The sequence below is a fragment of the Syngnathus typhle genome, linkage group LG12 (assembly GCF_033458585.1).
Source record: "Syngnathus typhle isolate RoL2023-S1 ecotype Sweden linkage group LG12, RoL_Styp_1.0, whole genome shotgun sequence".
Lineage (NCBI taxonomy): Eukaryota > Metazoa > Chordata > Actinopteri > Syngnathiformes > Syngnathidae > Syngnathus > Syngnathus typhle.
The window spans coordinates 3,290,545-3,307,174 of NC_083749.1; the positions used below are offsets into that span (position 1 = coordinate 3,290,545).

Genomic DNA, 16,630 nt, shown 5'->3' on the forward strand with positions numbered 1-16,630 from the left:
AATTCTACGGCTGCCCTATAAAGGATGAAATTAAACTCCTAGTGAGCCTCTGAGATCTTTAGTTGATTTTTGTCAGAACAAATGTGCAATAGGTTGTTTCAAAGTTAGATTGTATGTAATGTGGGCTAGTGGCCTGCAATGTGCTGGTTACACCCACAAACAAAAGAAGGATCACGCGAAGTAAAAACAGACGTCTCCAAGGGGATACTGCATCAGGCAAAGATTCAATTTCCTGACAAAATGACATTGGTATGTATTGTTTCACGTCATGACTTCATGCTCTCTGAATGTTCATGCGTAAAGAAACACGCTTATCATTTCTAAAAAATATAATGCGGGCAGGGCCATTTTCTGTCTTCTCCAGATCATTTTTTGCCGTCGTTGATCACCAAGAAAGGTCAGCAAAGGCGGTCAACGCATCTCAGGAGATAAAAATGATTTCTTGCTCAATAAAACAAATTGTTTGGCCTTTGCAAGAACATTATGCATTTGTTTGGGGTTTTGTCTTAAACCGAATTATTATTAGGACATTCTAATCATCAAGAACAGATGCTACATTAATTTTCCATTGAGGTGAATAAGATGCCATCTACTGCATAGCTTACATATTTGTATTCTAAATATAGCTGTAATAATGTATGACAAATGCAGTTGTTGTATTAAACCGCTCAGATATGTCTCCTGCCATGCTGTGCATATTTCCTGCCCCAGTCATTTGCTATTTATGCTACTAATAGTGCCGACTGTTTTGGCTTCTTAGAGCTTTAGAGATGTTGACAAGTAAAAGAGGATATGTGATGGCGTTTCTTTCACAATAAAAGCAAAGTAACCGTGTGGTTTTTTTTTGTCCTTCCCATGTTTTTTGTATATATATACATGTTTGTATAATATTAATTGCAGTATCTCATTATTTCAAACCTGCAAGTATCACAAACATGCATTATCTGTAAATGGTGTACAGTAGAGATTTTGATTGTAATTAAAACCAGAACAGAATAAAATAATAAATTGTCTCACTTGTCACATGATATTACCAGCGTGGTTGGGCAGAATTAAAGCACAAAACAAATGCTTGTTTTGTAAAGTAACCTAGCAATGCTTTAATTTTGAAATGCACAGAGGGTGGTGCTGTTCGGGTGGGACCACATGCTTCGGACAACGACGGATGATAATCCTCAATGTGTCCAGTATGTGAGCTGCAGGATGTGAAGCACTTGAACGCACCACCGCTCGGAATCATGAAGCCCTCCATGAAGATGAAATATATTCTTAATACATCATCGTGCTTCTGCCAGTAAAACACTCTGTGAGTGGATTATGGGTCGTTTATGGATATTCTGCACAATTCTTTTTTTTACGGCTGTTTTGGTGAACTCAACGTTGACGGACGGGGAAGAAGAGTCTTGCAATGGTGCATTCGATGTTTATTTTGTTTTGGACAGGTGAGATGTATGAGCGTGACATGCATCTTACTGACTGTTCTTTGTCCTTGTATGGTTGTGTTTAATTTGCTTCTTCCCTGCTGCTCCTCTGCAACTATCGTTTACCCTTAATTTGAACTTTACTCTAAAAATAAACAGACTTTTGCAGCCCTTGTTAATTCTGGCTTCCTTTGACATAAAATAAAAATGCTCGTTCATTTAATGAAGATTTAAAATCAAAATATGTATGCCGCTCATTAATGACGTCATGACAACAAGCGCAACAGAAAATTGATAGCTACAAAATGCAATGCTGATTATTTTTGCAGGTCAGGCAGTGTGTCAAGACACTGGCATGAGATCTTTGGCTTTGTGGAGCAACTTACCAACAAGTTTGTCAGGTGGGTGAGAGGACTTAAAGCTGGAGACCACTTTTATTAAAGGTCTTAAAAGTACAACACACAAACAGGAGGGCGAAAAAAAAAAGTAGGGCAAAGCTATTTAGGGAAGTTGACATCTCAGACAAGCCTTCTGATTAATGCTGGAGAGTGTGTGTGTGATATCTTTAGGGTTTGATAACAGGCTCCTAAATATAATCTCATAACACTCAGCCAGATGTGGAAGTGGTGTTGACTTCATGATAGTCAGCAAAGACACTGGGAGTCTTACTGGCCTTCTTTTCCCATCTCTCTGATCATCTGTATGTATTTATTTCAGTCCCAGGATGAGAGTGTCCTACATTGTCTTTTCAGCCCAAGCGGTGGTAATCCTTCCATTAACCGGAGACAGGTACTTCCTCCTCCTCTTCTTCCCAAAACGGGAAAGCACTAGATAGATAACCAGATTAAACAGAAACTGTCCTCTTATCACTGTTCTGGATTCCCAGGACCAAGATAAACGAAGGTTTGGGTAAACTGAGCCAAATCAAGCCAGCGGGTGAAACGTACATGCATGAAGGTTTGAAAGCAGTACGTATTGTTTATTTTAGGAAGGAAGCATCGTTGAGAAAAATCACGTAGAAGCACATTTGGCTTTTCGGCAGGTGTCGGAGCAGATGGAGATGCAAACGACGCCGTCCCGCAGCATCATTATTGTTCTGACTGATGGCAAGTTAGAAGTTTTCCCCTTTGAGCTGAGCGTGGAGGAGGTGACGCAGTATTAAATGCACTATTTTATTTATTTTTGTGCATATTTTTTAAATTTTATTCTTGTTGTGTTTCATCCAGGCTGACAAAGCTCGAGGTTTTGGAGCCCGTGTGTACTGTGTGGGCGTTATGGACTTTGACCACAAGCAGGTAGTCGCTCTGATGTTTTCACTCACCCCCTCACCGAGAGGTTTATTTGTCTCCTCGGCGTGTGTCTGTGTTTTTGCCTGGTCAGTTGAGGCCACTACAAGATGAATGGAAAAACGTAAGCAAAGCTTTTAAGCTCAAGAATGGCGGGGTTTTGTGAAAACATTCTGTTAAGCAAAATGTTTGGACTTGGAGTTCTCCCTGTGCCTTTGATAGATTCGATACGAGCGCCAATGATTACATAGATGAAAGGATTGTGTTGAATACTCGTAAAGCACCGTTGATAAATAATAAAACGGACTTTGGTGTCATGGTAGTTTTGGATAATTGAACATAAACGGTGCAGAAACACAAGCAGACAGACAGATCTTTATCTTCTGCGGAAAATTTATAATAAATTCATAATATTTGAGAATACTCAGTCTGCTTTGTAGTTATGTATTATGTCTTATTACACTGCCCCCTGGTGGCCAAGTCGTGCACACCAGAAGGAGCGCTATATCAATGGGGCATTGAAGCACAAAATAATGACCATAAACTTATTCATGATTACAGCTGATAAATGTTTTTGTTTTTTTAAACAAATACAATATTTACTGAATTCATGACTTTACAACCGAATGACATCTTCTGTAAATAACGTTGCCATGCCCAGAGTGCTTTGTGGCTTTCGAGGAGGAAGTCATTAGAGTGCTCTAATTAAATAAAGCCAGATGAGTTTCCTGTCAAGCAGGAGATGAAAGCTTCTCATGTCATTTTCCTCCATAAATGCTGCTGGAGATAAAAACCAGCCACTGAGTAATTGCTGAAACATAAACACTATACATTTTGAGCTAACAACCTTACGTTTGCAGCTTGCTGAAATTGCCGACGGTGCCCAGCAAGTCTTCCCGGTGTTGTCGGGCTTTCACGCCCTCAAAGATGTCGTCAGCTCGGTGAGCTTTGATCGGTGCAAACCATTCCCGTTGAAACCAATTTTTAACAAGTCCTGCTTCTCCACTCAGATCCTGAAGCAGTCCTGTTCTGAAATCTTCACAATAGAACCGTCAAGTGTTTGCGTGAATGGTATGTTAAATAAATGTGGGATGAGTTTGTAGTAAAATCACATGAGGACACTACCCGTGTTTATCTGCAGAATCTTTCAATGTGGTGCTGAGAGGAAGCGGCTTCAGTGGAGCAAAGAGGACAGAAAACGTTCTTTGCTTCCTCACGGTCGGTCAAGACGCATACAGTGAGTAAAATGTGCTTTAAATTTATGGATATGTCAAAGCGGGCCCGCTCTACTTTTATGACAGTGGTTGCTAAGCAACCAAATCTGGAAGTAGCCCGGTGCTTTTCCGTAGTGATTGAATCGATAAAATTATATTATGTGCAGAGCTCTATGCTGCCAAAGAGATTCCAACAGTAGTTGCTTTTTATCGACTTGAGCCAGAGAACAGAGGAGGCATTATGAGCCTGGGGGGGAGGACGAAACTAAGGATGGAGACTATTTGGAATAGTTCATGAAAACAGACCATGACAACACATGACTGGATCTTACTTATCTTCTTGTTTATTTCATTTTAATATCCCAACAATCACAATAAATAGAAACTACAAACGGCTGATAGAATTTAGACAAAAGCTGAAATGGAATAAGCATGCAAAGTGACATTTTCTTGGTTGTTTACGTTCAAGGCCAGAAGGCAACACTAGTGAGAGAAGGTTATCTTCTGTGTCCTGCCCCTGTTCTGCAAGAAGTCGGACAGTAAGTACGCATACATACGAATCTGTGATCTCCTTTTTATGACATCACCTCATTTGTATTTATGAGTTGCCTAGAGTAAAAATATGCATTTGTGTTTTAATACCTTTTAACAATGTGTCATTTAAAACAACCTGCAAATCATGTTGACCTCAGTTCACTCATACTCTGCGCTCACTCTTGGCTAACTCACAATTTCTCAACCGGGCGTCCACTTTATCACCAAACAAGGAAATTATAATGAGAGCTTAACAATGCAAACGCCTTCCTTTCCTCGATGAGTCAGTTTTTTGTGACACAAATGGGGTAGGAAGCTGGCAAGGTCACCAAGTTGCCTAATACTAAAGAGTTTTTTTATTGCCTAGCATACAATTCGACTAATGGGACTAGATCTTGTTCAGGCTATTCGGGACATGGAACGAGTCGGTTTTAGAAAAGCGCAAATATATATATTTACATTTTATGTTCAAAAGAGAAATTTTGGAAAATGAATAGTTTATTGGGTGAGAGATGTGTTTAAAAAAAATACAATAAAACATCTGTTTTTGTAGAGCAGTTGAGGTGCTGGTCAGTTTAAACAACGGACAGTCGTACATATCCGCTCCCATCGTCATCGAAGCCACAAATTGTGTGAGTATCTGTCTTAAAGTACACATCGATTAAAAAAAACAATATATATATTTATACGATTTCTATTTTTGGTGTTTATGTCAGTCAAATGGATTCTGGGTGTTGTGGCTGCTGCTGGCTCTTTTGCTCTTGCTGGTTTTTGGTCTACTTTGGTGGTTTTGGCCTCTGTGTTGCACCGTGGTGAGTGCATATGTTTTGCACAAATCTGTTAAGCCAAGAAACACATTGGGAAGTGACTTTTGGTTTTTCCTCACTGCAGGTGATTCGAGACCCACCGCCCTCTCGACCTCCCCCTCCTCCCCCTCCTTTACTTGTGAGTAGACCACAAGGAAGAAAAGAATTACACACATAATAAAGATAAATTGCGTGATTAGTAACGTTTTTGAGGGGTTTCTGCGGCTCTTGCAACGAAGGAAACACTGACACCCATCGACTATTATTGGTACTGCATGTGTAGTATTCAAAATTGCTCATTAGCGGACAATAATTATTGGTACTAAAAGAGAAACACTAAATTATAACAATAATAAGCTGTGAGTAGTTTTTATTTGTTTTATTTCTACTGTTTTGATTGTTTAGGAGCAAGAGGAAGATTTGTTCCCCAAACATAAGTGGCCCACAGTGGACGCATCTTACTATGGTGGGAGAGGGCCCGGTGGAATCAAACGCATGGAGGTGATTGGTATTTGAGCAAGGGTGTGTAGACTTTTGTAACGTCACGTATGCATTGTATAGGTGCGCTGGGGGCTGAAGGGCTCCACAGAGGAAGGCTCAAGGCTGGAGAAAGCCAAGAACGCCGTGGTCACCATGCCGGATGAAGCGGAGGAGGATGTTATCCCTCGACCGCCGCCAAGGCCGCCGCCTGTTTACAATTCCCTGCCAGAGCCCAAATGGTACACGCCCATCAAGGTGAGACATCGGCGGTCATTGTCACCTTCCGATTATTAAATTCTTGAGTTGAATTAAGTGTTTGGGTTTTAATTGTGACCATCAGGGGCGTTTTGATGCATTGTTGGCGTTGTTGAGACGGCAGTACGACAGAGTGGCAATTATGAGACCAACTCCTCATGACAAGGTGACATTTTCGTTAGTTTGCAATCCACTGAAGAAATTCACAAGTTTGTTCTGCATCAATTGACTTTATGTATATTTTTGTTTGTAAAGACCTTTTCATATTTATAAACTTTTACCTCATTGATCTTTATTGTCCACAGGGCCGCTGCATCAACTTCACTCGAGTTCACTGAGACGGAAACTTTGCAGCATCACTAGTTTAGACCAAAGACACCTGCCATATAATCTTGTGTGACAAAATGTAAATATTTATCAAATTTCTTGACATTTATCCTGGTGTAATTTCTCTCACTTATTTCTTTTGCCAAACAAAAGCACTCATATTGTTCTTTTGTTTATTTGGGAAAAAATATATATATAATTGTCTTTTCACAAAGGATTCAATACAAGTACCATATACAAGAAATTTGAACAAAGCACATGGAAAAACATTTTATAAAACATCCAGAACATTAAATGAGCTTTTTAATATAAACAAATCAATAGATTGATCACTTTCTCATGAAAAGTGACGATGACTTGTTTCCTATTAGTCTTAAAGCTGTGCTCCACAAACACACTTCTATAAAAGCTTAGCTGGTGTGTCAGAATATAAAATAAACAAAAAACAAACCAGCATGGTGACTACATAAAGAAATAAACATTCATTGTTATACTTTTTGGATAGAAAATACAAATAACACTGTAGGAAGTCAAATAAATCCAGTTCGAAAACACACGGATGAAAATGCAAGTGCATTGTTTAGCTTGTGTGACGTCACGCGACTGGTTCACCAAAACACACATTGCCACAAAGGGCATAAAAACACACAAAGTTAAATCCTTCAGCATAGGAGGGCTCTTATCATACATATCAGATTGCCGTTGTGAAAGTCTGAGAAAATGCACACTCAGCTTTTCCAGGTCTGACCCAGGGAATGTATATGGCCATGTAGCTTTAACATGCTAGTCAACGTAGTTTATTTACACCCTGCAAAGTGGAGGAGATTGTCCTCATGACCGGTTCTCTCGATGCAACAGGGAGGATCTATGGAAGAAGAAGAAAAAAAAAAAAAAGTTATGAAGGTCAAAGTGGCGGGTTTGACTGTACGTGTGCGGGTGTGTGAACTCACCGGAGCGATCGGCGACTGTCCTTCTCCATGTTGTTCTCCGGCCCTTCGCTCTCGTAAGAGGCCAGATGAAGCTCTGCACACACAAATCACCGGACATAATAGTTAATTAAATATTTTATACAACATATATACCCCAAAACACTCATGTGTTCAGCACAAAGAAATAAACAAGAGTGACTGACCATCTTCGGCAAAAATCGGCGTGGTGACGAGATACTGGAGGACTCTGCGGTCTCGGTCGAACGGGCAGATCACCTGACGCCACACCAGGAATTCGCTCACCTGCTTGGCCAGCTCCCAAAGTTTCTGAAAGCAAGGAAGCAAATTAGTGCGACTTTAGATTGAGTCACCATTAAGTATTTTACCACAAGGGGGCGGTATGACATTACCAACCTCAAAGTTGATGTGTCCGTTGGGTAGCCTGCTCGCACAGCCTTCGTTCAAGAAGTAGATGTCTTTAATGAGCAGGCTGAAGAAAGGAATGACAATCTTCTCTTGGACGCTGTGCGCGGTTTCGGACCTCTGGGTGGCGCCGCGGAGGGCGGTGCGATAGTTGCTAAAGTTGCTGGACGGGTCCATCTGGTGCTGAATTGAGGACAGACGCACGAGACGTGATTAGCGTTTTAATGTAACAGCGCAGTGGGACGGCCGAGGATGACATTTTAGCGCGTGCGTGTGGGTTTTCTCACCTCGAGAATTTCAAACTTGTCAGTGTTGACTTTACTCCAAGTCTTTTTCAGTCTGGCGACGGGACTCATGTTCATCCCAGCTGAGACGCCGCAAAGAAAAAAAAAAGAAAGATCAGATTTAGTTCATCTCTGGTTTTGTTTTGGGCAACAATGCTACGCAACCGTGTCCAACTGCCAAGTTGGAAAAATCTCCTTTTACAAAAGCTGCCATTTCACAGCTCTAAATGATAAATCGCGCAAAGATGGACCAGAGGGAAAGACCTTCTGTTGATAAGCCTTTGGCACTTTGGCGGCCATTGCAACATAGTCATGGCAATGGTGGCTGATTTAAAAATCCCACCCTGAGGTGGTCTTGTGCCTGCTTTGTTTGGATCAGCGGAAACAAGCACAACATTGGGGTCAAATGGATGTTGCTTGAAAGGCTAATCAGATTGACCGAAGCTAGCCTGCAGGTTAATAATCAGTAAGCGTGCAAAATGGCCGCCTTGACTTCTTGTTGATCCTTGAATTGTGACAACCTTTCCAAAGTGGCTCTAAATACTCACTGATGATTGCCATGAGCGAGTTAAAGTTGCCAATGTTGAAACACTCCTGCGCCACGTCGATGAAGAACTCGATGATCCGCGCTCGTTGTTTCTTTTTCACCGGCTGCAATGGAAGAGCACCGAATTAACCAAAAGACTAAAAAAAAAAAAAAAAAAACGATAAGCATCACAAGTGGACGATGAACGTACCATACAGATTTCGGTGGCCACCAGATAACTCAGTCGGTTGAACCAGTTCACGTACGTCTCCAAGTTGCTGGTCTTGCGCTTTCGGAAGAAACCCTGAAAAACAACCCCAATAATAAATATGAAATAAACAACACAGATGAATAACTATGGGTTGCCTGGTGTTTTGCATTAAATTAAATTTAAAACACTGTATTCCTATTTGTTGGTTTTCTGAAGCAAATACAAATATTGGCTAGGCTAAGTTGAACGTCATGATTTTTTTTTTTTTCATCTTGCCTGTGTTAATTATAAACAACCGAGACAGGCTGCCTGCCTATCTGTCACTTCCTAGTGGACAGGATCTTGAGAGCCCTCACTCCCACACGGAGCTCTCCTACACAATGAAATCTCTGACGTGGCTGCTGAGTTTTTTTTCCCACATCTCATTTGCATCTGCCTTTGCATCATCTGGCGTGTTTGTGGGGGGGATCAATTTGCTTTCACGTAAAAGGGTACAGTTATGTTTCAAGGAAAAGCTCAAAATCCTACTAATGGCTTTTTCCTTTCTATTCCAATTACTGATCAACGCAGTGGCGGTGCTAGAGGGGGGCCCAGATAATTGACTTTGGGGTATTTTCAGATTATTTTTTTTTCCCTGGGATTTTTTTCAAGATTTCCACCCATCCCCAAAGGAAACATAACAAGCATGTTTCCCAAAAAAAATTGAAGAATATTTATGGTTTATAAAAAAAATATTTATTTTGCAGACCCACTGAGATATCTTTGCTCTCCCCTCCCTAATCTTAGCTCCGCCAATACGCACAAATATGGTAATAAAAATAAAATAATAAAAAATAAAGCAGTAAAACCTCTTGGCCTTGGTGACGTAATCCTGGACTTGCTTACACAACAGCGCCTGACTGCTATACCTGGCGACTCTTCCAGATACTAACCCTCGTATAAAATGGCCTTATATAACTGGCAAGGTGCCCGACGCAAAATGATAGAGCGCCGGTCCGCTCTGACGCTGACTGCAAGGCAAGCCTTCAGCTGACTGGCTCGCACGTCGGACACGCAACAGGGAAGCGCTTTCCAATTTGGGTTTGACGTTCTTTCAAAAAGTACTTCAAATGAAAACAAGTGGAACAAAATTCACACTCGGCAGCCAGGAGGAGGCTTCATGTGGTTTCTGAAGCCATTTCTCTCTCCAAATTAGATGCAAAGCCAAAAACAAAAATAGAAAAAAAAAAATTGTTTGCTTTATTTGATGTTAATTACAAACCTAGCAAACCACATGCAGTACGTCGCTACTTAAAAAAAAAAGAAAAAAAACTGTGTGGTTATAATGTGTCTGCTTTGTTTTTGCCCGCAGCCGTACAGTCAGCGCACACGACAGGCTACCTTGTGGTTCTCCAGGGGGTCCTTCAAGGCAAAGGTCTGGATAAACTCCTCCGGACCGATAAAACTCAGCCTGTCCTGTGAAGTGGAGAAAAAAAAAACATGGAGGGGGTTGCTGAACAAAAACCAAATGTTTATACTTTTCAATTCAAGGATAACCACAAAAAAAAGTCCTGGAAACCTTTTTAAAACAGCCACAAGACAAATAAAGCTTTGTTTTTAGAGATAATGTAAATAAACATTTACTAAAAGCTACAACTAAACACACACAGGCTTGTAAATCTCAAACTACCCACACAAAAGACCACCAAAACATGCTTACCAGTTCAATGTGTGTGAGCTGTTGAGCGAGGACGAAGGGGTCATCGCACACGCTCAGTACATCGCTTCGCAGCGCCGATTCTCTTTTGCTCTTCAGGGAGGCGGGACGCTCGGTCGCCACGGCGCTCAAGGCGGCCACCGCCTCCTCGTATTGGCCCAGGGCAGACAGGCGTTTTATCAAGCGCTGGGTCATCTGCTGCATGGCCCGCCACGAGTACTGGTGGGAACGATGAAATAAATGTGCGCAATTAAAAACGTTATTCCAGCATTTTGGCGGTGACGTTGGGTTAGACCAGAAACGTGGCACAAACCTCGTCCCCTCTAGCCACGTGGTGCGTCATGTCCTTGAGACAACGCATCATACGCTCGTCCCTGAAGTCATACGGGAAGGTCTCGGTCCACTCCGTCAGCAGCTGCACCAGCTTGGGCGCCACCTCGCCGAAACGGATCTGGACAAATGGCATGTGACGTCAGAAATGGCTTTGCCCATGTACGCTTGTTTGGCTAGATCGGGATTCTTAGTGATGGGCAAATGAAGCTTCAAATTTGATTCGTGAACCACTTGTATTTTTTTCACTCCTCTAGATGGCGTCAACAGTGCCATGTTTTTCCAATATAAAGTGAAGTTTCTAAAACAGTCCGTGCACTGTGTGTGACATTTACACCTGATCTGCCGAGAACATAAATCTGTTCCAACGACAACATTGTGCGAACTGGCGTCCATTCGGAGACAAACATCAACTTGTGTGAGCAAATAATCTGCCCACCTTATCCAGCAGGGTGTCTCCGGACCGCTGCTGCTCCACACACAGGTGACAAACCCGCGTCATCAGCTCGTAGGGGTGCAGGAAGAGGCGCGAGCTCAGCAGGAAGGTGAAAACGTACGACCTCTGATCATTTCAAGGACACAGAACACAAACAATGAGGTGTGAAATGTCAAAGGGAAGGTATGTTTATAAATGAGCGCGACTTACATCGGGGTAGTAGTCCACGGTGGGGACCAAATGTTGGATCAGCGCCTCGAGAGACGCCGAAACCAAACTGTTGTCGTGGTAACACATTTCCCCGTAGCTGGCAGTGATGGCCCGTCCATAGAGGCGATTTTTGGCGCCGGCGTTGCTGCGACAGGACAGTTCGCTGCCGCTGCTGGTGCTGGTTTGGCGGTGCACCCGTGCGGGACAAGTCGTGTTAGGCTGGCGCGGGCTGTGAGGCTGCGTGCAGGAGTGCGGCTTGTCCGAAACGGCGCTCCTGACGCTGTACTGACGCTCCTTGAGGCTTAGCGAGTCCACGGCTACGCCGCAGTACGCGCTGTGAGCGTGCGGGATGTCATAGGGGTTCTCCGTTGCGTTGTAGATGCTTTCCTTGGTGCTCTTAACGGAGCCGCAGTGGCGGTAGGGGCTGTGTGGCTGCTGGTAGTTGTTGTTGTTGCTGCTGCTGTAAAGGCCGCAAGTGCTGAACTTTCCGGTGTATGGGGTGGTGGGAGGCATGGTCAGCTGCGGAGAGACCAGAATACATTATTTTTTATTTTATTTTTATTTATTTTTTTCTTTTCAATTATTTTTTATTACTCTTTTTATTCTATTATTTCCCCAGGCTTTCAGCGGTTAGGTTAGTTTTCCAATTGTGTGTAGATGTTCCTTAAAATTCCTCTCTTGCGCAACCTGTTGACAATAGCGTGCCTGGAATGTGGTCAATCTTTAAGCGGCGCTTGTGCAAATATGGCGAAAGGTGATCACTCAAAAGTGGAGCCTGAGAAGTGTGTCAAAGTAATTACGCTTAAGTCGCGTAATTGCAGCCCTCCTCCCCTGCATTCCTTTCGGCTTTGAACTTTGAGAAGACACCCCATGTGGAAATTCACTCTGGCTTAAGGCACGTTTTCGATCCGGCATACTTTTGTCTATTCGCTTAAAAGAAAAACAAACAGGCGGACGAACAATCTGGGGACAGCAGCGATTTTATTGGAGATAATTGGATCGGAGCAAGGTAAGCCGGTCCTAAATCACCACCCGGGCGTGCTTTAACTCTGGAGCCATCCTCATCCTGCCTTAGTAGCATCTGCCGGTGTAAATCAAGCCACCGCATTCCTCAAACACCAATGCGCATATACGGCCCGTCGGAAAACAAAAGCCCACAAGGACCCGCCGAGCTTTTGTTGGATGGAGGAGGGGGTCAGCCTGAGGAGGCTCTGCCTGCTTGCTTGCACACATTCTCCCAGGCAGGGACGCTTGGAACCACGCCAGTGCCAACCAGTTCGGCGGGAGTTAGTCTACTGAACCCTACGATCCTCCTAACCCAGTTAAAAGATTACCGTGGCTTGAACGGACTCGCTCAACTTACAAGACGTCATCTGGCAAAGCCCAGTCGAGCACACATGAGAGTCAAACGCATTATCGACTTTTTTTTCCTCCTTCCAAGCGTGCACTGAGTCGTGACCGTCTTTGTAAAGGGGGGTTGTGGGGGGGGGGGGGGGGGCATCTAAAAAATGCGGCTCTTCCGACTCGGCGCTGAATTCCTTAAACCTTGACCTCTGTGAAATTTAGTACTTCCACATTGCAGCTTGGAATCTTCGACTAAATTGTAGGTTGGAAAACTTAATGATGACTATGGAAACATAATTTCAAGTTAGCATTCGCTATGATCCTAAACTCCAAAAGGCCTTTGATAAGTAATTCTGATGTGGGGAATAAAAGTACAATAAATGCCGAAACTAAAAGCCACAAGGGTACGCGCGCTCTGTTTACTACGTTAATTCATACTTTTTAAATGGACTCGCCCTTTAATCTGGAAGCGTTTAATTTGATGACACTACAGACAATAACTTTTCCGTAGGCCCAAAAAAATAAGTAGTACTCTCGGTTCATCAAAAGGTTAGATGTGAAGTTGAGAAGGAGCTTGCAGGCTATCATCATCTCCTAAATGATCTAAACAAGATTGTGTGTGAAGAGTTTTGACAACACGGCACGATTTTCTGGTTTCGACATGGTTTAAGGCTATTTATGAATTTTGAAGATACGAGAATGTTTTTGGTGTTGTCGAGAAGCGATATGGATGAAATAATTTATGATTATGTTTCCACCGTACCCATTTGGGTATGTATGATTTTAAGAGGCAAACAAGTGTATGGAGTTGACTGGCCTCTTGTGTAACTCTCCGATTAACTTATCGTCCTTGATAAGCGTGAAATGGTTCCAAAGTTTGGATCTTCTCTATCTCATGGCCAAGAATGGTGCATGCCACGAGTTTGACCATTTTTTGGTCATCAAACCTTTCGAGTTATAAAATCAAAACTCCCGAGCCTGTTTAAACGTTCTATTGTTCAAAGCATATTTTTTCATACGTTTCCTTTCATGTTACCCTCTGAATGACTGAAATATGACCTAGTTCAGATTTAGATGTTTTTGTGTGTGTGTCAGCCAAATTTTACTGCACTTAGTTTGATAACAATCCCTGGATCTTCAGCACGCTAGTCTATCCAAATCACATTATGCGATTTACTACAACAAAAAAAAAGTGGAGGGCTAGGAGGGGCTGGAGGATGAAGGGGGGGAGGGATCTTCCGACAATGGCGGTATTATCTGTCCTGCCATGGTGTTAACAATTGCACAAAGACCCGCGGGAAGAGATCAGAGCAGATCGCACACACACAGCAGCTTTCACACACTGGCCACCGCCAGGCCGGGTGACGCCGTTTGAAGGCTCGCATCGGTTTCACATCACGTTGTACAGATTATCAACCTTGCATATATCATCCGCGCTGACCCGCTCGACTGTAAAAGCCCAAGCTTGTGTTTGCAAAAGGGCCTTAAACAAACAAGCATTTGTGAAAGACATGCCTATCGAAACTCATTTTGCAGATCTGAGCAGATATGACCAGCGCACGCTCGGAGGGGCGAAGGTCAGCTACAATTTAGATTTTATGATGTCAAGCATGAGCAGCTGGCTCGGTGGTTCAACTGTAAATTGCCTTCAATGAAAGCCAGTAAAACTCCTACGTGACGCAAAAACGCTCTGCTGGAGAAAAAAAACTCTTACGTAAGATGGTCGGACTTTGCGAGAGAGTTTTTTTTTTTATTAATATGATGACACACATAATACTTCTCACGGGTTGATCAAACCTGGTTTGACTTTGCACCTCGTGTCCTTTGGCACTTATGGACAATAACAGGCATGCAAAAGGGACGCCTGTTTTTCTCAAGGCGAACTCTATTAGTATTGCAACATAATAAGAGATGCTTCTAATAGTTTGCACCTCTAAGCTGAATAGTGGAGAAAGAACCTGCTTCCAAACACCCACAAAGATTTTTTTTTTTGGGACGTTTTAGTAGCCACCAGAGCTCCAATGTCGTCATCATCTGAGTGGATGAACAAAAAAGTAGCCCTCAAACTGGAGACTCCAGAGACTCCAATTCATCCTGATTAGAGTTGAAGATACTTTTTTTTCTATTCATCTAACACACACAGACACACACAGACGCACACACTGAATGATTTGGTAGGCTAGTAACGTATTAACCTCGACTCAGGCAGGGATAAAGACATATTATCTCCTCTCCTACGAGGATATAACAAACTTAAGCTTTGTACGTGGGCCTTTGCCCACTCACTCCCACGAAAAGAATGACAAATTAAAGACTCGAAAAATGAGCAAGGATGTGTCACTTTAAAAAAAAAAAAAAAAAGTCAAAACATGATTATTTTTAGACCAGGTGGAGCACCGAGGGATGCTTTCTGGCTACCTTTATGTAAATTATTAAGTGTTGAGTTTCATTTTAGGAGTTTCAGTGCAGTCTGTCAGGTAGGCTGAGATGAAAAGATAAAAGAGGGGAAGCATTTTTTTTTAGCGCTCCAACTTGGCCTGGAGTACCACTTTTGATTCTCCCCATTTCTTTTCCCTGCAGGCACAGGCAATCTGTTATTCTCTGCCTCACTCACATACGCAACCACACACACACGGGCACCATGCCTGGTCCACATTATGGGCTTGTGAGTCAGAACACAGTATAGTCAGTGCTGCTTGTGAGGGAGAGGGAAAAAAAAGCCATGCTGTGCAACCACAGTCCCATCACAGGTGCTGGAGAGCTTGCATGTTTGTTTGTGTGCGACTACCAACCTAATTATAGCCTCATCGTTGTGGTAAACAAATAATAACAAATGCGACAAGTGCATAGAAAGAAAAGCACGTGGCTTTTCCGCCAACGTCTAAAGTTTTGATACTTTGCATAACACAAGTTGACTTGTAGTTTGGGTACTTTTAAAAGACCTTTGTAATTATGACTGCAAAGAGGAATTCAATGTTTATAAAAGCACATAGAAAATGCATTCTGAAGTTTAAAAAGAAAACATATTGATGTATTTAAGTATAAATATGATGGCACAAGTTAATTGCTTACCTTTGATGTGATGCAACTCAACGTCCGTTAAATTGGTCAGAGTGCAAAATTAGGTCAAACTATTTGTACTTTCCGCACAGTTGCTTGGAATAGCTTATCGTACGTGGATAAAGCTGCACGGCGTGTTCTGTCCTGATAAGTCTTTCATCAGGTTATCCTCGTTCTTCTCTGCTCCATTGAGGTCCTCCTCTGCTGTTATTTGAGTCGATGTCAAGCAGCGGAGACGCGCGAGCAGGCCTATTCAAATCACTCCCACAGAGCCGCAAAATCTGACCAATGGGCGCTCAGAAGGCGGTTCCCGGAAATCCGAATGGACCAATCGTAGCGGGGGAGTGAAAAAAATCGAATCTACCTAAGTGCTGATTGGCTTGGTGGCCAGCAGTCCCTTTTGTCACCGATAGGTGTCAGTGTTTCGGTTGAGAGACGCTTTCCGGATGCAATGAATTTGTTTGTCTCTTTGAAGTGTTAAATGAAATGTTTGCAAATAATACCCAATGCATTTTATGGACAATATTTCAAGGTCTCCAGTGGTAAGTATCACAATAGTTTGAGAGTTGCATATAAAAGTGAAAAGTAAACTTGATGGGAAGTTGTTAGAATGGTAATAACACTGTATATTGGCTTTTTCCAAGTAACCAGTCGGGCTTGAAAGGGATTAACTGCCAAGAGAGCTGATAGCTGCAGTCAATCCAATAATACCTCGGCCAACAGTTAGGTTTTTACATATTCCAACAACAGGGATATGTTTGGTCATTTCTGCTGACTGAGCTCCCAGCGGGTAAAAAAAAATTCCATCCAGCTTTCCAATTTGGCCTAGATTCTGATCATTAAACAATTCCCCTTTCC

The 16,630-nt window shown here is 42.6% G+C and overlaps 2 protein-coding genes across 3 annotated transcripts; one reads left to right on the top strand and one right to left on the bottom strand.

Moving 5' to 3' along the window:
• Positions 1-1,158: 1,158 nt before the first annotated feature.
• antxr2b (ANTXR cell adhesion molecule 2b) lies at positions 1,159-6,432 on the top strand. Of its 2 annotated transcripts, XM_061293607.1 has the most exons (17): positions 1,159-1,442; positions 1,751-1,822; positions 2,139-2,210; positions 2,308-2,389; positions 2,464-2,568; positions 2,648-2,716; positions 3,568-3,648; positions 3,718-3,778; positions 3,849-3,944; positions 4,391-4,460; positions 5,009-5,087; positions 5,172-5,267; positions 5,347-5,400; positions 5,667-5,762; positions 5,823-5,996; positions 6,082-6,162; positions 6,302-6,432. In XM_061293607.1, the coding sequence occupies exons 1-17, from the start codon at positions 1,318-1,320 to the stop codon at positions 6,332-6,334; spliced, it is 1,446 nt and encodes a 481-aa protein (XP_061149591.1). In that variant the 5' UTR covers positions 1,159-1,317; the 3' UTR covers positions 6,335-6,432. The 2 variants fall into 2 exon arrangements, with proteins under 2 accessions (XP_061149591.1, XP_061149592.1); XM_061293608.1 differs by lacking the exon at positions 5,172-5,267.
• A 50-nt stretch (positions 6,433-6,482) lies between these two features.
• LOC133163568 (ras-GEF domain-containing family member 1B-B-like) lies at positions 6,483-16,013 on the bottom strand. The gene is made up of 13 exons (XM_061293603.1): positions 15,785-16,013; positions 11,369-11,887; positions 11,162-11,284; positions 10,706-10,843; positions 10,396-10,611; positions 10,077-10,151; positions 8,697-8,789; positions 8,508-8,610; positions 7,963-8,042; positions 7,667-7,858; positions 7,456-7,579; positions 7,274-7,346; positions 6,483-7,188 (listed from the first exon to the last, which is right to left on the bottom strand). Exons 2-13 carry the CDS (start codon positions 11,879-11,881, stop codon positions 7,155-7,157), a joined length of 1,764 nt encoding a protein of 587 aa, XP_061149587.1. The 5' UTR covers positions 11,882-11,887; positions 15,785-16,013; the 3' UTR covers positions 6,483-7,154.
• Between the last annotated feature and the right edge of the window lie 617 nt (positions 16,014-16,630).